This window comes from Acomys minous, assembly GCF_964271855.1.
Source record: "Acomys minous genome assembly, chromosome: 9".
Taxonomy (NCBI): domain Eukaryota; kingdom Metazoa; phylum Chordata; class Mammalia; order Rodentia; family Muridae; genus Acomys; species Acomys minous.
This window is the reverse complement of record NC_140490.1, coordinates 38748250-38769340: the sequence shown is the minus strand read 5'-3', so window position 1 is coordinate 38769340 and position 21091 is coordinate 38748250. Positions and strand designations below refer to the sequence as shown.

Below are 21091 nucleotides of genomic sequence, written 5' to 3'. Positions count from 1 at the left end.
GTAATCACTGATATGATAAGGGATCCCTACTAACCTGGGACATGACAACCGGGCTGACTTTCATCTGGGGACCTGTGCCAAGAGGAATGGCATTTTGGTCAAATTTTGAAGGAATGGAATCCAAGAAGCAAAGAAAGAGGAAGAGAGACAGGGGGAACAATGAGGATAAAGGCCCAGGGCTGGGAAGGAATAAAATTATCAACACTTGCAAGATGGCCAACACAGCTAGAGCACAGGCCAAGGCCCGTGGGGTCCATGGTATGACAGAACTTCAGCCAGGCTTCTCTCTCACTTGGCACTGCCCTAAGTGTCTCTGATCCTCAGGGGAGGGATAGCCAGGGTGTGTGCATCTTGCCAGGTGAGTCTAAGAAGCACTATCCTCCCTCCCCAAAACAGGCCGCTGTGGCTGCATCAGGACTCAACACCCTGCTGGAGGGTGACGGCCAGTTCACACTCTTAGCACCAACCAATGAGGCCTTTGAGAAGATCCCTTCTGAGACCTTGAACCGGATCCTGGGGGACCCAGAGGCCCTGAGAGGTGAGCACCTTCAGCTAGCTCTCTGCTGCCTCCTTGGAGCAGCCCACCTGAGCACAGGCCTATACTAATGAAACAACTCTCAGGATGATGACCACTGCAACCCTGGTTTGTGTTGCCCCTGGTGGCTGTATGTCTCTGTGGAAAGCCAAGCAGAGGCAGTTGTGGGAGTGCCCAGCTGACCCTGGCCAAGTAAAGGAAACAACTGGAGTGGCCAAACTGTCAGGTGGATGGGTGAAGCTTTAAAAGGATTCAAGTGTGTGGTGGGTGGTGACGGCATCCTTCAAGTGGAATCATTATAGTGACCTTTTATGTCTTCCTATGTCTGGCCAGAGGCCTTATGGGTAACCAAAAATAATAGGTAGGACTCTGTAGTCAGTTGATTTCCATTGCTGGTTCCATCTTTCAGCTCCTAAGTTAGGCATGGGAAGTAGATTAGGAGGAGGCCCACTCTCCTTTCTCCTGATCCCTTCAATTCTAGGACCTCTGAAGGATCACTGGTACTAAGCTACCTAATGAACCCTTAGACCCTGTAAAAATGCACCCCACTTATGTTCTTTGTCCCAAATGTCACTAGGCATGACTTCATTTAAACCTACCTTGGCGGTGTACCACGTAAGATGCCTGATGCGTTACAGACACCCGGTAAATTTAAACTCTTCAGGCCAGACACGGGAGGAAAGGGACACTTGAGAAAACACAGATGACTCTGTGGCTAGATGGGTGCGGTTCTCCAAAATACCTGTTCTGGGCTGGGAACTGGGGCCCCACAGTGAATACAGTCCAAAGTGTGTCCCCAAGGAAGTAAAAGCAGCAGGCCTCAAAACAGGCTGTTGAGATGGTCTGGTGAGTTCAGTGAGGGAAAGGGCGTGGCTGGGGTCTGTAGGTCTCAGGGGCTGGGGGGGGTGTGTCTTCCTGGAGAAGGGTGAGTTGCATCTCAGCACACATACCTGAGATAACCAGATTACAATGAGAAAAGATTTCCTTTGGCTCACGGTCTTGGGTGTGTTATTTCATAATCACTTGGCCCCATGGCTGACAAACCTGTGGCTTTGGGGGTGGCCACTAAGTGACCTAAAGGCCCCACACTTGCTCTACTCTTTAAAGTTGTCCCCACCTCCCTATAGTACTGCCATGGGGCCAAACATTTAACATACAGCCTTTGGGGAGGAGCATTCAGTGTCCAGACTATAACATGCATTAAAAGAGCATTTGTACAGAGCACTTTTTTTTTATTCATTGATATCAGAACTCATTTTAGACCCCAATAGAAGCCTTTTGCTTATCTGCTTCTTCTAAGCAATGACCAGTTTGCTCACAGCAGGGTCCTGCCCTCTGATGCTATAACTACAGACCTGAAGGAAGCAGGTTGGGGTCAACATCAAAAGTGTCCTGTTTTGTCTCAAGGCGGTTGGCAGGCAGACAGGAAGCTGCCCTGGGCTGCCATATCTCGCTTGAAGCCTGGCTTCTGTTTCTGGCCTTGTCACCCCTTCGTGGCCCCTATGTCACCCCCAGGAGTTCATATTACTTTTCTAAGAATTGCGATCCCCCAAAGGCCTCATTCCTATGGGGTCTTTTTGTTGTTTTAAGACAGGGCCCACTATGTAACTGAGGCTAGCCTCGAATTCAAGGCAACCTTGCCTCTGAGTGCTGGGATTCCTAGCATTCCATGCTTGGCCCTACACAGTCTTGTCCCTTCTTTAATGAGTTGGGTCAGGACTGGCTTTCAGAGTCTATCTCCAGCATCCTGAGGCCAACCTCAGAGCTTCCTCCTAGCTGTGACAGGACAGTTTTGGTCCCCACACTCAAATATGGTGATGCTCAGACAAAGGGATTTGGTGTCACTGGAGAGCAGCAGTCTGGGAACCTGGGGTAGGTGTGAGGGTGGGGCATGTCCTGGACTGGACCTTCCTCTGCACAGGGGTCGTGAATGCCTGAGAGCCTGCTTGGGTGTGGGGTGGGGAGGCTTGGGCTTCGGAGTGGCCCAACACATGCCTCCAAAGTAGCACCCAGACAGATGTGTGGGCCACCCACATCCTCTAAGATACACCCGACACAACATCTGAATCTGTTGATGTAGACCCCAACCTTCTTCCTTCAGGTCTGTAGCTTTAGCAGCAGAGGGCAGACCCCTGCTTTGAACAGACTGGCTATTGCATAGCTATCCTTTGGGGCAGTGTGCATCATTTTCTGCTTCATCCTGTGACTAATAAAGGTCCAAGACTTAAAAGACCCATGGTGGGCCTACTGGAGGTGAGCCCATCAGGAGAATTCACCCTGATGCCCAGTGCTCATGAGTGAATGCCTGATGTTTCTCTGTTGAGGAGAGGTTTGCATTTCAGGTCCAGGAGAAAATGCTAGTCCCATCTGTTTACTCATGAGGAGCCTAAGTGGCTGGCCCAGGATCCCACAGCTGGTCAGCAGCCAGGAGATTCAAACTCAGGTGGTCTGACTGCAAAGTCCCAGTGGTTTTACCTAGTGGTAGGCAAGAGATGGGGATGTGGGCCCTGTGGTACTTCAGCAAAATCCTTAGCCATGGGCACAGTGGGTGGGAGCTGGCCCCTGCAGACAGGCCACAGCAGGCTCTAGACCTGTGTCTTGTTCTGCCACAGACCTGCTAAACAACCACATCCTGAAGTCAGCCATGTGTGCCGAGGCCATTGTTGCTGGACTGTCCATGGAGACCCTGGAGGGCACCACACTGGAGGTTGGCTGCAGTGGGGACATGCTCACCATCAACGGGAAGGCTGTCATCTCCAACAAAGATGTCCTGGCCACCAACGGTGTCATCCATTTCATTGATGAGCTGCTCATTCCAGATTCAGGTAGGTAGGCCTCAGGGGCCTCTGTCCATCCCAGCTTCCTCTCCCTTCTGACACTCCTGGTGACAGGGCCGGGGTACTCAGCAATCTTTCGGGCCATTTCCCACCCTTGGTGCAGCATACAGCCCTGACCCTTCTGTGAACCTGAGGCCTGTGGGAAATGTGAAATCTCCTGCTCCCAACCCATATAGAGGTCTAGACACTGTCTTGAGGCAATAGGGACCGTTTTAAGGTACCTAAGGAGGGAGGGAGCCACCATCTTGGGGCCCTTTCTGGTCCACATGCTGTGGTTGGGCACCAAGGGCCATTTGCTGACATTGGCATCTGCTCTCTGTAGAGAAGTGGAGGTCACTGATCCAGGGAAGATGCCAGGATGGACATCCAGCCTGAAAGTAGGAATCTCCCAGGAAAGAAAGCAGTCTCTTCCTATGGGAGCATCCTTAGAAGCAGCTGTACAGGCCAGGTTGCCTCCTCCCCAGAGTCAAACAGGTCCTGGCCAAACCACTCTGGGGCCTGGGACAGTGCTGCCTGGGGCCAAGATGACTCCCACCTTATTTCCCTGTAAATTAAGTTTTCTGATGACGCAAGCATGCTGGGCCCTGCTGTGTTTAGAAGGCTGGTGACTCACCAGACGAGGTTCCTGCCCATGTCTGTCCCACTCTGGGGTGGACCAAGGTCTACACACATGGCCCTGTTACCTTTTCATCTCCGTTCTTCTTGTAGCCAAGACATTGCTTGAGCTGGCTGCAGAATCTGACGTCTCCACAGCCATCGACCTCCTCAGACAAGCTGGCCTCAGCTCACATCTCTCTGGAAAAGAGCAGTTGACCTTCCTGGCCCCTCTGAACTCTGTTTTCAAAGGTAACATGGGGAAACGCTCCGCTGTTCTGTTGTCTCGGGGATAGCTGCCCCATCCTTGCAGTCCTGCCCTGATTTACAGCCTTGGAGCCTTCCACTCACCAGAGTCCAAAGCAGATGTGACTGTATCAGAAACTTTGGACTACCCCTTGTTTATCTGAAACAGCCAAGAATGTATTGGGGCTCTTTTCCCTCAGAACTCAATACTTCGCATCTGTTGGGAGAGCGGAGCAGGTCTAAGGTTTTCGTCTGCAGGGTCAACACCAGTGTACATGGGCAGAGGTCAGCTGAGCCGCTGTCACGGGGATAGCGAAAAAGACCCTCTCCTCCCTCTGGGGGCAAAATGACAAACATCCTCGATAGCTGCACCTATTTTTTTAAATATAATAGATGTGAATGTTAAGGGATTTTGGCAGCCACCTGTACATTCTGTCTTCATTTCCAAATGAAGGAGGGATGGATTTTCTGGTATATGTGTCTCCCCATCACCCCCTTCATCTCAGGGATCCATCTCTCTGGATCTGACCACCCCATTGCTTGCAGATGGTGCCCCTCACATTGATTCCCAAATGAAGACTTTGCTTCTGAACCACATGGTCAAAGAACAGCTGGCCTCCAAGTATTTGTACCACGGACAGACACTGGACACACTGGGAGGCAAAAAACTGCGAGTTTTTGTTTATCGAAATGTGAGTCCTAGGTCCTAACCTCACACCCCCTTCTTTGGCTTTAGCTCAACAAAATGTGTTTTTAAAAAGCCCTCAGCAGCCAGGAGCTTATGTAAGAGCTGGCTTCTAACAAAGGGGAAGCAGTTTCTGGAAAGTATGCATGCTGCTTGATGGCACTTCCTGTCCTGCAGGCTTGGAGAATAAGGCTCAGACCTAACTGAATTGCTGAGCAGTGAGGCTACCTGGGAGGGACTAAGCAGGGGGGAGGGGTGGAGACTGAGAGTCTTCACAGGCTTATGTGAAGAGAAGCCCAGGGAAGCTCAGCTCTTCTTGGTCCAAGACCTTCCCAGATCAAATAGGAAGCTCAACATGGTGTTGTTCCTAGCCTGGGATTAAACAGAATCACTTCGCCAAAGATGTCCACTAGCAGGTGAAATCAACCAAGCAGTCAACCGCCTCTAGCCTATCTATTTGACCTTTGTCAATGGGCCTCTTGTGAGACTGACATTGTCATGGAGTCCCTGTGCACAATCTTATCAGAACCCCTATGCCCATCTTTGAGGAACACCTCTGTGTGATGTCATCACCGCTGGCTTTGAACAAATCTCAAGGCCCCTGCCTGAGAGGATAGCCATCTCCCTCTCTTTGCTCCTCTTCTGTGCAGAGCCTCTGCATTGAAAACAGCTGCATCGCTGCCCATGACAAGAAGGGACGGTATGGGACCCTGTTCACCATGGACCGGATGCTGACACCCCCAATGGGGACTGTTATGGATGTCCTGAAGGGAGACAATCGTTTTAGGTAACCAGTCTCATGCCAGAGCCAAGCTTCTGCCAAGTGGGCATGCTGGACCTCAACTCCCAGAGGGTGACCAAATGCTAATGACACACTGGTGTGACATCCATGGTTGACATTCATGGTGTGACACATGGTGTGACACACAAAGATTAAGGGCCTCCTTGAAACCTTGGGTTGGGAAGCAGGGCTCCTGCTAGTGGTATAACCCTCATACCCATGGCAAAGGGGAGGGGGCATCTTCATTACTAAAACAAGGATATCATTCACACCAGGAAGTCTCCAGGGAGCTAAGGTGCTTTAAGGGCCTGTCGAATCTTTCTCCTTCTGCATTCTATTTATAGGCAACTGAAGCCACCATGTCACTTTGCTCTCTTGCCCTGATCCCTCTGTTTCTGACTTGCTGCTTCTCCAGTAAGTGTTGTCAAGCCAAGTGTTCCCCTGGCACCGACTTTAGCCAGCTGCCCACAGACTGGGAGACTGGACCTCCGCCTCCTAGGACCACCCTCAGCAGATGCTGGCTCAGCCAGTCTCTGGGTTGGCCAGACCAATTCTTACCTTTCTTCTCCCTTCATCCCCTCTGGCCATTTTTCCTACATATGGACATTTGTGCTCACTGAAAAGATGTAAATTACAACAATCCCCTTCCTGTGAAGAGGAGGCATGAAAAACAAATGTAATTTTCTCTGTGTTTGTCCACAGCATGCTGGTGGCTGCCATCCAGTCTGCAGGACTGATGGAGACCCTCAACCGGGAAGGGGTCTACACTGTTTTTGCTCCCACAAATGAAGCTTTCCAAGCCATGCCTCCAGAAGAACTGAACAAACTTTTGGGTAAGGAACAGCTGAAAGCAGATATTCCTACTTTTCTGGCATAGCAGTCTATCCAAGCCACCCACCAAGCAAGTGATGCTTACAACGAGATTCAATGATGCAGGCATACTGTAGACATGTGGGCAGGATTAAGGGGATACCAAATGGTGATGGTGGTGGAAAATGGGATAGAGTGAGGGCAGGCACCTTTGGACAAAGGACGCAGAAAACAGCCAGAGCCATTTACAGTCATAGTAGGGCCATGGCAAAGGGGAACCCTAATTATTACACCTTCCTTCCCTGCCTGGGGCCAGTTGGTTATAGGAGGGCAGAGGTGATACCACTCAGCTTCCTTGGGCACAGTGCCAGCTAAAAGGAAATTAGGCAGATGGAAATGGGTCCAGGCCCTGAGGGGTGCTTGCCATTGGGGATCTGTTATACATGAAACCAGTCACCTGCATTAAATGTCCTTAGAGACAAAAAGCTTTCCCTGGGGAGCTTAACTGAGGGTGGTGGCTAAGACTCTGAGGGAGCTCGGGTTGATCCGTTGAGCCTCTCTGCGCCTCAGTTTCCCCATTAGAAAATTGAGGTTGGTAAGAGTCCCTGGCTCCCTATGAGGCAGACTGCATGTGGCACGCAGGACAAGCCACACGTGTTCCATAATAGGTGGTGATGGCAGTAAAGTGGGACGGGGAGACGGGCAGAGCTCTGATGCTTGGCCACCCTCGCAGCAAGGTGAGGCAGGACAGGAGGAAAAGAGCCAGCCAGCAAGGAAGCAGCTTCGCCAGCGGGGGACCCAACATGGTTTATGGGCCTCTTCCTGCAGGAGAACAGAAGGCTCAGGTTGCGGTCAGCAAGGAGCTAAATTTGTGTCCTGTTTAATTCTCTTTATTGCCAAGCAAATGCCTGTGTCTGTGCTGACGCAGGCTCCTGCGAAGAGGGAGACGCTCACCCAGAACATAAATTTCCTGTCCTCTCTCTGCCCTAAAGAAATACGATAGTCCCCAGGTGGCCTGTGCCTGCTCAAAGGCCCTCATTTTCAGTTGTATGAGAGTGGAGGAGGGGGGAAAAGAAAAACCAACTCAGTTGAAAGGACAGAATGGGGGAGGGGTGGAGAGAGTTTCCCAAAAGGCCCCCAAGTCCTGTGGGTAGAGTAAATGGCATCTGGGGGAAGAAGAACCAGACAGGAGGCTCTGGCTCCAGGAGATTGGCTTGATTTTGCACATCTGGGCCATATTTTTGTGGGAGGACTCTTATCAGCTTCAGTGTAGATGCCTGGGAGTCCCTTGGTACAGGTGGCTCTGTCCCCTAGCACTATATAGATGTGCTGATTAACCAACAGAACTCTCTCAAACGCTTTAGAATTTCCTCTGACTTTCATGGTCCTGGGAATTGCTACTCATAAGCCTTGGGGAAATAAGCCACTGGCTGGCAGTGGGAGGGAGGGCCAGAGAACAAGGGTGGCTGGCAGGTTTAGGTGCCACCTCTCACAGAACCTAACTGGCCACAGGCATCCAGGCATCGGATGCCTGCCCCAGTTGGCAGAGAAAGGATGTGGGCTGGAAGGACCGATGTGCTGTGCTGAAGGTGTGCCGAGGAAGGACGCTGTGGAGGGAACAACTGTCTCGGCCTGACCTCATCGGCTCCATGGCTCCTCCACAGCACAGCTGTTCAGTCTTCAAGTTCTCCCTACAGGAAATAGCTATCTCCAGCAGAAAATGCACTTGAGGGCATAATGTGTAAATATTTCACTACTGTGTTATAGTCAGCAGGGGCCACGTCAAATGATGAAGCATCCCAGATGCCGATGCTAGAAAGGTCCCTGGCTTTCCAGGCAAATATTTAGCTCATGGAAACATGAGTCATACCCATACACGAGTATGGATTAACTCCTTCTTAGCTGCCATGGAGCCCTGCTTAACCCAGCTGCCTGCTGGCTACAGGGCCAGGTCACAGCCACAATGGTGGGTCATGGGCTGTGCATACAGTGGGTTGTGCACACAGTGGGTTGTACACACAGTGGGTTGTGCATGTAGTGGGCTGTGCACACAGTGGGTTGTACATACAGTGAGTTGTACATGTAGTGGGCTGTGCATACAGTGGGTTGTGCACATAGTGGGTACTAGGTGAGCACTTCTGTTTGTTCAGTGAATTGTCCTGCTCTGGAGAAACCATGATATCTTCTCTTGTTCCTTAACCTCATCAGTCACCATTCTTGTGCTTAAAGTGTCCCCTCCTTCCACAATCTTACAGCAAATGCCAAGGAACTTACCAACATCCTGAAATATCACATTGGCGATGAAATCCTGGTTAGTGGAGGCATTGGGGCCCTGGTGCGGCTGAAGTCTCTCCAAGGGGACAAGCTGGAAGTCAGCTCGGTGAGTGAGTGTGTCAAGGGGGTTGGCTATGTGCAGCTGTGAAGGGCCTAAGGCACACCTCACCATGCACCCCACTTTTAAGATGCTAATGGAACCTTTGAGTATGGTTTGTCCAAAGAAAGAGAGAAAAGAGAAAAGGTACTTGCCCAAGGAATACCAAGAGAGATTATAGTTAGACGCAAATAGGAACTTCCAGCTCTTCAGGGCAATAGGACATCTGATGTGGGTTGTGAAGAAGCCCTTTAGAAAGCAGGAAGTAGTCGCTCATCTGAAGAGATTGGTCCCCATCTTCTCCCCCAGCTCCAGTCCCTAAACCCAGGCACTCATTGGCTGTTCCACAAGCTGTATCTTAGGAAGAGTCCCTTCTTTTCTGATGCTGCCCTGGCTGGGGAGCATCTCTCACTGTGTGTTGATGGTGCAGCTCAGCTTTGGAGCTATGTTCACAGTGTCCCTACCCTGGAAAGGGCCAGCCTGGTTCAGCTCCCACCCCATGGATGGGAGCCTGCCATGGCTCTCTGTTCCTTTCTCGGGATCTTCGGCATCCCTTCTCCTTTCTCGGGGTCTTCAGCATCCTTTGCTCACCAGTTCCCTGGGGAGCATGGGAAGAAGACTGGGAGAGATCAGTTCGGTCACTGAGCGTTTCTCAGGACTGAGGTTCAGGTGTTGGGATGCTGTCTGTCACAGGCACATGGGCTGTGCAAGAAAGCCTTTTTTTTTTTTTTTTGTACCTCAGCTCCCATGTCTATTAAGAAGCAGTCCCCCCTCCTTGACCTCCATTACAGAGAAGCCAAGAATTTTGCTGATTGCCCCGAGCTGAGGCTACATTAGGCAGTGGAAGTCTGCAGAGGGCAAGGGCAACCCAGGGAAGTCCTGCCACTTATGCACAGAGTGGGTGTGTGGTCATCGGATGCCTGCAGAACAAACAGAGCCAACAGGCTCCGCATTTAACACCTGTTGTCTCTTCTCTTAGAAAGACAATGTAGTGAGCGTCAATAAGGAACCTGTTGCTGAAGCTGACATCATGGCCACAAATGGTGTGGTCTATGCCATCAGTAGTATTCTGCAACCGCCAGGTGAGGTCCTGATATGTGGTCCTAACCTAATGGTGTCTGTGAGTATGTCTCCCTGTCACTGACTAAAATGTGAAGCCATAGCCACTATGGCTTCAAGATGACACACTACAGAACTTCAAGGCATGTTTCTTACTGAGTTGCTGCTATCTTACCCAAACTCTGACATTACCCAGTAGGGCTATTTATGCAGAGGCTGGTGGCAGACAAGGCCCAGATGTTATGTGTGTACAAGGGGACACGTGTGGCAGAGGGGGCCCAGCTGTGTGTGTGCATGGGGACACTGGTAGCAGGCACAGCCTGGCTGTGCATCCATTGAAATGCTGGTGGAAGACTGTTGGCTATTCCTTCCTCTCTAGCTAACCGACCCCAAGAACGAGGAGATGAACTGGCGGATTCTGCGCTTGAAATCTTCAAACAGGCATCAGCATTTTCCAGGGTACGTGTTTGTGTTCTCCCCGCCAGTAAGCCACGGATGAGGACAGCAGCCCTGGGATCTCCCTTGCCTAAAGGGACAGCCCACCCTGACTTCATGCTGTAGCACCCAGGCTGCCAAGCCTCTGAACCTGTCTTCTGTTTTCCAAGGCTTACCTATCCCCTGCAGTGTGTGGGGAGCTGGCCTTAGCCCTGCCTGCTGCCCCCTCAGAGTCTCTCCCCTCCTGAGTTCCCTTGCTGGGTCCCCAGCCAGCTCAGGGCATGATGAGGTGTCCCTCTGAGTCAGGTGAACCCCTTTACAACTTACTAAAGCTTTGGTTTCAAGAGAAAGGCTTTGGAGGCTGGAGCTGTTACATGTCCCCCCCCACCTTTTGAGCAAAGATCTCCCCCAGAAGGGCTGAACTCATACTCTTGGGAGATGCTTCAGCTGACTCCCTGGCTCTATGCTCTGGTCTCAGTAGAGAAACCTAGCTCGGGGTCCCCCGGGAATGTCTACCTTCTGTGTAAGACCCCACTGAAAGGGGCTTGTACAGCCAAGGGCCACCAAGGCTAACGGGGGGGGGGGGTCTTTGGGGTCCATGGGCTCAACTTTCCCTCCACTTTCCCATCTCAAGATTTATTTTAAATGAGGGTGACAAAGTGACGATATGTCCAGGAAGCCTGACACCTCAGGTATACAACTATAGCCCCACTCCGGATGATTGCCACAGAGCCCAGGAAAGCTTGGTCTATCTGTCAAGTTCCAGACCAGCTGGGGAAGAGAAGGAGGGAAAGAGAGACAGAGAAGGGAAGGAAAAAAAACACACAAAGCAAAACAAAAGAAAGCCTGACCTGTTTTTATGGGTTTTGTTCTTGCAGGCTGCCCAGAGGTCTGTGCGACTCGGTAAGTGTCTGGGTTTTCAGTCCCAACTGGGGTAGTGAACCAATTAGTCCCTAACAGACCCAAGCCTGCAATCTGTTGTGTACAGATCGCCACAAGCCTGGCCTCCAGGGTCAGAGTAGCAGGGTGAGCTTGGGTCGGACAGAGATAATCTAGTTTCTTCTCTCTGTAACATGAAGAGACTAGAGTAACAGCCCATGGGGTGGATGAGACTTTGGGCTCAGGGAGCCTGGGAAAACTGCACAGGGCTTGGCAGGCTCCCACACTGAGGATATCATTCCAAGCTGATAGATGAAGGAAAAACCTAAAAACATCAAATATTGAACAAGACATGATGTTCCATAAACCCTAAAGCCCCGGCTACGTACATGAACAGAAAGAGGTCACATGCCTTTTGCTCGTGAGATTCTGAAGCTGGGCCTAATGGTACATTACTCCAATTTCCTGGTAATCTGAAGCAGGCTTCAGGATGAGTTTAAAGCTGTCTAATCAATCTAGTGAGACTTTGTCTCAAAATATAACAAGTGAAAAGAGGGCGTGGACAGTGTATTGGCCCGGCACACATGCAGTCTATGGTTATTGGCCAGGCACGCATGTGCTCTAGTCATTGAACCAACACGCATGCGCTCTATGGTCATTGGCTCAGCATGCATTATACTCTAGGTGCATTGGCCTAGCACGCTTGCGCTCTAGGCTCATTCCCACCCAGACGGTGGACCGCCTGCATCTTACTGGCTTTCTTTCTTGTTTCCAGCCCCTGTCTATCAGCGGTTACTGGAGCGAATGAAGCACTAGCAGGAAGGACCAAGGAAGAGTGTGCTGCAGCAGCTTCCTGCCAGTTTCTCTCAGTTTGCCAAAGAGACCATTGAATGTTTTTGAAACCAAATATCACACTTCAACATACATGGGCTGCACCATATTAAGACCCGAGCCTGCCTTGGACGGGTAGGGAAGGGGTAAAGGAGAGACAGGTTTCTTTTTAGTTTTGGATCCCTCTAATCATGGTAGTTGACCCACAAGTGCACAGATCTGGCAGTAATTACCTGGTGCTGACTTCCAGAAGGGACCTCTCCAAAGCATGGAGTTTCCTGGCTGTGCCAAGGGCCTGGGAACGGGAGCTGCAGCATTTCGGAGCTCACAATGTGAATCAGGCATTCTGGAAAGCCCTGGCTTGGTTCTGTAAAGCTCTTGGGCAGCTGGAGAAATGGCATCATTATAAGCTATGAGTTGAACTGTTTCTGTCAAATATGTCTTCTATCTCCACATGGCTTGGACATTTCTCTATGTCCCTGCCCAGGTAAAAAGAAAGGGTATGTGGAACACGTAGAATCCAGATTTCCTGAGTGTGATGGAGCCATGTATATTTGTGATAATAAAACCAAAAAATATATTTGCCTGTGTGCTGGCTGGGTGTGAGGTGAGGTTCTGTTCCTTGGAACTTGCAAGCTGCTTCGGTCATGAAGTCTTCCCAAGAGCTGTTCAGCAAGGAACCCTAAGGGTGGTAATCTGGAACAGTTCCAGCAACTGGCCCTTGGATGTCCACATAGCTTTTCAGCATGTGAGCATAAGCCTTGGCTGGGCTTGTTTTCACCTCTTCCTGTGTCCTTGGTTTTCATATCACCCAGCACTATACCCCCTTATTACTCTGAAACTTCACCCTTCCAGGGGTGAGATACCATCTTTGTGTTGGGCTTTTGTTTTCTTTTGAGACAAGAGTTTCTCTGTGTAGCCCTGGCTGTCCTGGAAATCATTCTGTAGACCAGGATGGCCTCAGACTCAGAGATCTGCCTGCCTCTGCCTTCTGAGTGTTGGGATTAAGGGCGTGTATTACCACTGCCCAGCTGTATTAGGCTTTTGACAACGTAGTTTTGCCAACACAGACCATCATACAGGATAAGCTTACACTTAAGGAAGGGACAATATTGGTAACAACAACAAGAACAACAACAACAAAATAGCCAAACTGGGATGGAGCCATCCCAGACCCAGAGACTCTATCCTCAACAAGAGAGTTAGTCCATGTTTCCCAGGCTCTGTCCTCCTGCCTATGCCATCTAGCCTGCTCAGCACTCTATGGTCATTACTATGTGGCTGTGGGACTGGTGTGCTCATGTTGGGTGTCCTGCAGTTGCGTTTCTTTTAGTACACACAACACCCAAGACTCCAGAGAACTCCCAGGGATGGCAAACCTAACTCTTAAAAAATCCTTACATTGTAAATAAAAGTCTGTACTGAAGAGATGGCTCAACAGTGAAGAGCCATGGTGCTCTCACAGAAGACCTTGTTTTGGTTTCCAGCTCCTATGTGGTGGCTCACGACCCTCTGTAACGTGAGGTCCATGGGGCTCTGATGTCCTCTTCTGACCTCCCTGGGCACCAGGAAGATGCGTGGTACACATACATACATACATTCAGGCAAAAAAAACATACAATAGTAAAAACAAATCTTTTTTAAAATACTTAAAACCTCCCACAGGATTCCTTGAAAATGCCAAATGCCAACCTGGGCTTCAGCCTTCTGCCACCTTTTCTCCATTTGTCTTTTCCACATCCTTGCCTCAACCCTTCCAACAAGGGGTCCCAGTCTTCTCTAGCTTTCCCTGGAGCCTCCCCAAGCTAAAAACCACAGGCTCCTACCTGCTGTGGGAGTCTTAGATGGTGCCCTTTCAGCCATGGTTCTCCTAAAGGCTCAGGCCAAGGTTTAAACATGTGCTGCCATCTGGAGGCCAGCCCCGTAAGGCTGAGAAATCCACCTCTGGGTCTTTCCTGGGCTTGTGTCCCATCCAAGGCCAAGAGCAGCCCAGGCTACAGGATAAAGGTTGCCCAGGCCTCCCCTGAGTTCCAGCTCCTGGGGAGCCCCAGGATGAAGAATGCTGTCTTCTGGGAGAACAGGGCCTTCTGGAATTACAGAGAGGGATGCAAAGGCTCTCAGCTTCCAGGGGGGGGGGGCGGGGGGGCGGGGAGGCCAGAAACCCTCCAATGGTCAGGGACCACCTAACCCTCATTGCGCAAAGGAGAGCAAGTTGAACAGGGTCACAGCGCTGAGGTGCGGAGCAGCCAGCATGAACTAGCTTTTCTCCCCAGTGCTGTGTGTAGGGCGCTGCCATGGGAATTTTCACTCAGTGCTACAGAAATGGAAAAATGGGGGGGGGGGGGGGGAGAAAGGAAAAGCAATGTGCACATCACCCCGGGCAGGAGCTGGCTCCACAGCGCACGCTCTGGCTCTGGACCTCTCTGCTCTCTCTGCCTACTGTACGAGGGCCAAGAGAAGCATGGGAGTCAGCCCTGAGCAAGCAGGGCACAGGCTAAAGTGACCCCATTCTCCTGAAAGCACCCTTCCCCAGAAGGCGGGGGGGGGGGGGGTCTCTGCCACACACTCTTGACTACAATTCGCTACCACACCAAGGAGGGAGCAGTCATGGCTGCTTCTGGGGTGCAGCAACAAACCAAATCCACGAAAAACAGGGAGACACCTCTGTGCTGGAACATAATCAGGACTGGGCTCTGAAGAGCTGCATGGAACATTGCACTCAAAATTGTGTCAAAGCCAGGAAAGAAGGCCCTGGAATGAAGGGTGGGCCCAGTGCCCCACCCGCATAAGTCAAATGGGGCCACTTCAGACCATCCGTGCCTGGCAAGGACAGAAAGTTGCTCACTCCAGAGAGCCAATATGGAAGATCAAATTGGGATCCCCTACACAAGCAAGCAAGCAAGCATGCACGCACACTCACTCTCCTCTCACACCCACACCACACTAGGGCCCAAGAGGCCTGAGACAGAACTTCAGACATGAACAACTGCGCTTCTCTTTGGTGGAGTAAATTGCGAACATTGTGAAGAAGAAATGAACAAAACAAAGACCTGACCGCAGCTCTATGGTAATGAACCTATTAACACTCCATAGAAGGAAGAGAGAAGTTCACAGGACCTTCACCTGGCATTCCCCGCCTCCTGCCTCAGCTTCAGCTGCAGATGCTTCTGAGAGGCGCCTGTGTATAGAAGAGACGCAAGGTGAACTGAAAGCGGGACTCCATGCGCACTGCTCAGAGAAACCACTGTGGTTTTATTCTACCCCGCCCCCTTCGTCTCTTGTAAGTAAATCCAACACCTACCCTGCTGGCCTGAGGTGATTTGGCTTTCTAACCCTTTGGAGGAAGTGGTTACCTACTTAAAGGGTTTTCACACATTCCCAGAAATCTCCCTGTTGTATTCCACCCTCGCATCCCGCACCGCAGCCCTCGTCCCCCGCCCCGAGTTTTATTTTCCGGAAGTTCTGAGATTTGCGAGTAGGAGAGGGGGGAGGGCTTCTGAATAAATGCCGTCATTTGAGCAGAAATGAGATTTTGCGTGAGCAGATGGGAAACTAGTCTTCCTCCCTGTCAAGGGCACCTGTGGGTCCTCAAGGCTTCTTGAGAGCTGTGCTGAATTAATTGAAGTTCAAGTGTGCGCCCAGCGCCCCTGAGCTTTCAGGACCTTGGGGTGTAGGATAAGGGCAAAGCCTACTGTTTCCAGCTGAGCAGAGGCGCGGCAGGGCTACTGCCCTGGTGGATGCTGGGTAAATTCCCTTGGCGCTGATGCCAGCAAAGTAGAAGACCTTGACTGTAAACTCAGGACTAATGCGACCTTGGAGATCATACAGCGATAGGAACTTCTGGGCAATAGATGATGTGAGGTCACGTGGTGTTTATCTATTATTTTCCCGCCAGAGAGTACGTTTATCAATAGCAGTTCATGGAGGTCACAGAATTTATACCAGTGAATGATTTAAAGTAACATCCCATTTGTCATCTTTCTAAATCAGATGTTTAACTTCAGAAAAAATCCTTTGGGGGCTGAGAAAATGGCGTGAAAAACAATGATTCTCCCTTTATAATAAGAGTGCTGGAGGCTTCGCATAGCGGAAGCGAGGCAGACCTATTGTCATTTGTGCAGAAGACAAGAGGCCAAAATGTTCATTACCATGATTTGGTGCGAAATAGAGGTTTGTTTTTTTTTTTTAAATCTATTCCTAATTGCGTTTTTCCTGTCCTCAAATTCTTCATTGGCTAACTTCTTCAAGGGGGTCTGATCTTTCCCTCTTGTCTAGCGTAGTCCCCACGCCAAATTCTCGGTGCTATTGCCTCAAGTCACGTAGCTGATGGTCTGTAACTTTTTTTTTTTTTTTTTTTTTTTTTTTTGGTTTTTAGAGACAGAGTTTCTTGTATATCCTTGGAACTCTCTTTGTGGACTAGGCTGGCCTCAAACTCACAGCAATCCACCTGCCTCTGCCACTAGAGTGCTGGGATTAAAGGTGTGTGCCACCACATAGGGCTGGTCTATAACTTTTCAACCCTAAAATAAACTAAAGAGTGTCCCAGCTAGCAAGCACCAGCTGCCAGCTAACGAAGACAGGAGCCCAGTGCCTCCTGCTCATCTGTAATTCATCCCTGAGCTGTAAATGCCCCTCAGACTGAAAATGAATAATAACGAGTTGGTTTTTTACAATAGCTCAGTGGGCAAAATATTTGTTGTCCAATTATGAGGACTTGAGTTTGAATCCCCAGAACCCACATTAAAGTTGTGATACAGATGTCTCTGTCACAATGTTACAGTATCACAGTGCTCCTATGGGCAGAGGGAGGGTGAAAACAATCTTGCATGCTAGTTAACCTGGCATACACAGACAGAAAAAAACAACTAAACAACAATAACTAACACACACACACACACACACACACACACACACACACACCAACACAGAAGCCCTGTCTCCAAGAAGATGGAGAGTGAGAACCAACCCCCAAGGCTGTACGCTGACCCCTTAGCCCATGCACTGTGGCCCATGTGGCACATTCAAATGGGAATGTGTGCTCAAACATGCATACACATTGTGTGTGTGTGTGTGTGTGTGTGTGTGTGTGTGTATGAGAGAGAGAGAGAGAGAGAGAGAGAGAGAGAGAGAGAGAGAGAGAGACTTTTAGTTATGGAAATATATAAAATAACGTGCCCAATGTTTGCTTGTTAATTTGACTTTCACCTGAGTTTTTTTCTGCTATGGGAGGCTCAGAGTCTCAGGCAGTTAATTCCATCTCTGAATTGTTTTCCTTCACCATAAAGTCAGTCACCGGCTCCTCTGCTGTCTCACCTCTCACTAGCAGCCTGTCTCCTCATCCATTTGATCTGCGTAACTGTGGGTACATCTATAGCACACCACTCAAATTGGTGTTAATTTTGTATTTTTGAAAACATCTTATACAGTTAGATCTCACTGGAGCTCTTTCTTTTTGAAGATGAGTTGGTTTTTTTTTTCTCTCTTTTTCACCAAATTTACACTTTCTTCTTGTAAAAGTGTTAGAAAATATATGAAGCAGAAAGAAAAAGTAAAGTTATCTATTATTCTACCAGTGGCAGCCATTGTTAAATGATGTTAGGATCTCCTTCTAAATTTGAGTTTGAGAAAAAATATATTTACCCCGTACTGCGTGTGTCCCCATGATAGAAATCAAACCCATGCCCCTGTGCTCAACAACAACAACAACAACAACAACAACAAAACCCAGCTATCACCAACTGTATCCCCAGCTGTCATCTTCTGTTATTGTGCTCAACTATGCTTCAAAATAAAAATAAAAGTCATCAGAGATGGAAGAACTTGAAGGCAGCTTTGGTGACTCTGGGCTGCTAGTGGTGTCCCCCTGATAGCATCAGCGGGGCTAGATAGCAAATCCACAGATGGACATCTGCTCCCATTGGTGGCAGAGCTGAGCATCAGAACTCTGAAAAAGGCTCCATGCCAAGCTGCTGCTTTGGCTATACATAAGTGAGGGACCAAGAGAGAAGAGACACAGGCAGCCTGGAGTGACAGTAAGCAGCCCATAGCTGACAGCCATTGAGAACACTGACCTCTCTGACCTACAGCTAAAGGAATTAGTTCTACCACCAAGGCCAGTGACCTTTCCCAGGAACTGTTCAATCTCCGAGCCCTGTTGACGCCGGGATCTGTCTGAGAGATGGACCTTAAGGAGAGAAGCTACCCACCCTGTCTGTGGGAATTCCCACTTTACCGAGGATAAGGAACGGGTGGTCTGTGAAGCAACTAGTACAACTCTCCCCCAGTGTGGAGAAGCCTAAGAATTAGGGGAGGAAAAACCTGGTGGTGATGCTGCAGGACTTTAATTCCAGCACTCTGGGAGGCAGAGGCAGGCAGATCTCTATGAGTTCGAAGCCAGCCTGGTCTACAGAGCGAGTTCCAGGACAGCTACACAGAGAAATCTTGTCTTGAAAAAAAAAAAAAAAACCCAAGCAAACAAAAAGGAAGCCAAAACAAAAACAATAAAACCAGAGCCTTGTGTTTCATGTAAATTGGCCAAGCTGGCCTTGAACTCCCTTTGATCACCCCCATCTTTATTTTACATTCTGGAATTACAGACATGTGCCACTGACCAAGGAGGAGAGGGGAGGGGATCCTAAAGAGAAACAGAAGTTTTCTGGCTCCTGTTGGGCAATAGCTTAGGGTCTAGAGTTCGAGAAAAGTGATGATGGCTGCTGAAGCCACAGAAGGCTGCAGGGCCCTTTTCCTCATGAATATGAAGAATGCATTTCACAAAGGGTGAGCCTGCTACATAGTTTATACTGTCATGTTGACACACCTAGAGTCGCCTTGGAAGACAGACCCTCAGCTGAAGAATTGCCTCAACCACTCTGCCTATCGATGAGACTTGTCTGATGCTGATGTGGGAGGGGCCAGCTCACTATGTGTGCTACCATCCCTAGGTACCTGTGCCTGGGCTGTATATGAAAGCTAGCTGAGCATGGATCATAGGAGAGCAAGGCAAAAGCAGGGTTCCTCCATGGTTCCTGCCTCTTGGTTCTTGACTCAGTGACTGACTAACCTAGAAGTGTAAGCTGAAACAAAACCCTGTCCTCTCCAAGTTGGTTTTGGGCATGGTGTTTGACATAGTTAGGGAAAAGCAAACTGGAACCAGAAGCTTTGTTGCAAGTGTTTTGTAGGTTCAGGGGTCAGCGCTTCGGCTGTAGCGCTGACCCCTACAGCCATCTTGGATCAGAAATTCCCCATAGTTTCCGGAAAACCACAAAGAGCTATATACAGGAAACCTAGGAACCACTACCAGGATTGGAAAACCACGTTTGCTGGGAGTGCAGCAAGGCCTGCAGAGAGGCCATGCCTGGTTCTTTCTAGCCCTTGTTCCCCAGGAGCCTAGCCCCAAGGAGGAGGAAACAGACTAAGGTCTGGCAGCCATCTGGAAAGCCATGGGGAATTCTGCTTCCTGGCAAGGTCAGGGGCGTGGGCATCATTATGTAAATATGCAAAAAGCACTATTCTGGGAGGGAAATCCTTCACGCTGTGATTTTAATGAGCTGCTGCGCAGGCCAAGCCCCAGATGTTTATTCCACCAACAGCTGCCAGGGAGATAAAAACACATCTGATTTGTTTGGTTTTCTCTCAATCTAATGTATCCGTTTCTAGAGTCTAAACACTCATTTCTGGAACACTATGGGCTTTCCCCAGGCTTCGGAAACAGGAAGGCATGTCTCTGAAAGGAAGGGGCAGTATTCTCATCCTGAACCCGCATGCACCCATTCTTCTCACCTGCAAGGTGCAGAATGCCTGCAGAGTGGCAGCCTCTGTGCGAAGAACCCAGGGCCAGGCCAGTGTACCGTGAGAGGACATGATGCCTTTACGGTTACTGTCTCATGGTAACCAGCTTGCCTGGCCAGAGGTTACTGTCTCATGGTAACCAGCTTGCCTGGCCAGAAGGAAGATTCTCAGGGGAAACAGTTGTATTCGTCAGTTTGAATGGCTGGACCCCAAGAAATTGGAATTACCCCCAGGGATTTCATGTTGGCAGAGAAAAAGCAAAAAGCCTGAAATCTGGTGCCAGCCAGAAGAGGGAAGCTTGTCTTCCAGAAAGAGACTATAACACATCGTGCCACCTTGTGGGAGATTCTGTAGGTAAGCATGGGGCGGTGATGGACAGAACCATGCCTTGAACAGGATGGCTGCTTAGTTATGCACACCTCTTGCCCTCTGTTTGAACCTGAGCCTTGGACCAGAGATGGCTCAGCTGGTAGAGACATCCACTACTATGTCCGTCAGACTTGAATTTCATCCATGGAACCCAGATGATAGGAAAGAACCAATCCTCCAAGTTGTGCACACACACACACACACACACACACACACACACACACACACATACACATTATACACACCATATACACACTGCACACACCACACACACTACATACATCATATATATATACACATACACTATACACACCACACACACCACACACACTACACATACATACACAGACACAATCCACACACTACACATACTACACATACACATATACACACACCACACATACACAAACCACACATAAATACACATACACACACACTATATACACCACACATGCACCACAATATACTACATACCACACACGCTACAAACACCACACACACATACACATTTATACACCACATACATAATACATACATACATACATACATACATACATAATAACTTTAAACTCTTTAAATCTTATACCAGGATCCTGGAGATGGATGTCTTGGTTAGTTTTACTGTCAAGTTGACACAACCTAGAGCCGCTTGGGCAGAGGGAACCTCAACTGAAGAATTGCCTTAATCAGATTGGCCATGTCTATAAGAGATCATCTTGATTGATGGTTGATGGAGAAAGGCTCATCCCACTGTGTTCAGCCATCCTTGGGTCTGGGCTGTGTAGGTAAAGCTAGCTGATCATGAGGCATCTTTCCCTGGTTTCTGTCTCCAGATTCCTGTCTTGAGTTCTTGTCCTGACTTCCCCCAGTG

General features: G+C 49.5%; 1 protein-coding gene across 1 annotated transcript in view; it reads left to right on the top strand.

The window, feature by feature from the left end:
* Positions 1 to 12660, top strand: part of TGFBI (transforming growth factor beta induced) — a 29955-nt gene extending 17295 nt beyond the window's left edge. The window contains exons 7-17 of the mRNA XM_084796894.1: positions 397 to 538; positions 3148 to 3360; positions 4081 to 4218; positions 4759 to 4904; positions 5548 to 5684; positions 6381 to 6511; positions 8744 to 8868; positions 9839 to 9941; positions 10298 to 10377; positions 11232 to 11256; positions 12008 to 12660. Coding sequence (XP_084653020.1) covers positions 397 to 538; positions 3148 to 3360; positions 4081 to 4218; positions 4759 to 4904; positions 5548 to 5684; positions 6381 to 6511; positions 8744 to 8868; positions 9839 to 9941; positions 10298 to 10377; positions 11232 to 11256; positions 12008 to 12048 — 1281 coding nt within the window. The 3' untranslated portion in view covers positions 12049 to 12660. The remainder of the gene's footprint in view (positions 1 to 396; positions 539 to 3147; positions 3361 to 4080; positions 4219 to 4758; positions 4905 to 5547; positions 5685 to 6380; positions 6512 to 8743; positions 8869 to 9838; positions 9942 to 10297; positions 10378 to 11231; positions 11257 to 12007) is intronic.
* The last annotated feature ends 8431 nt before the right edge of the window (positions 12661 to 21091 follow it).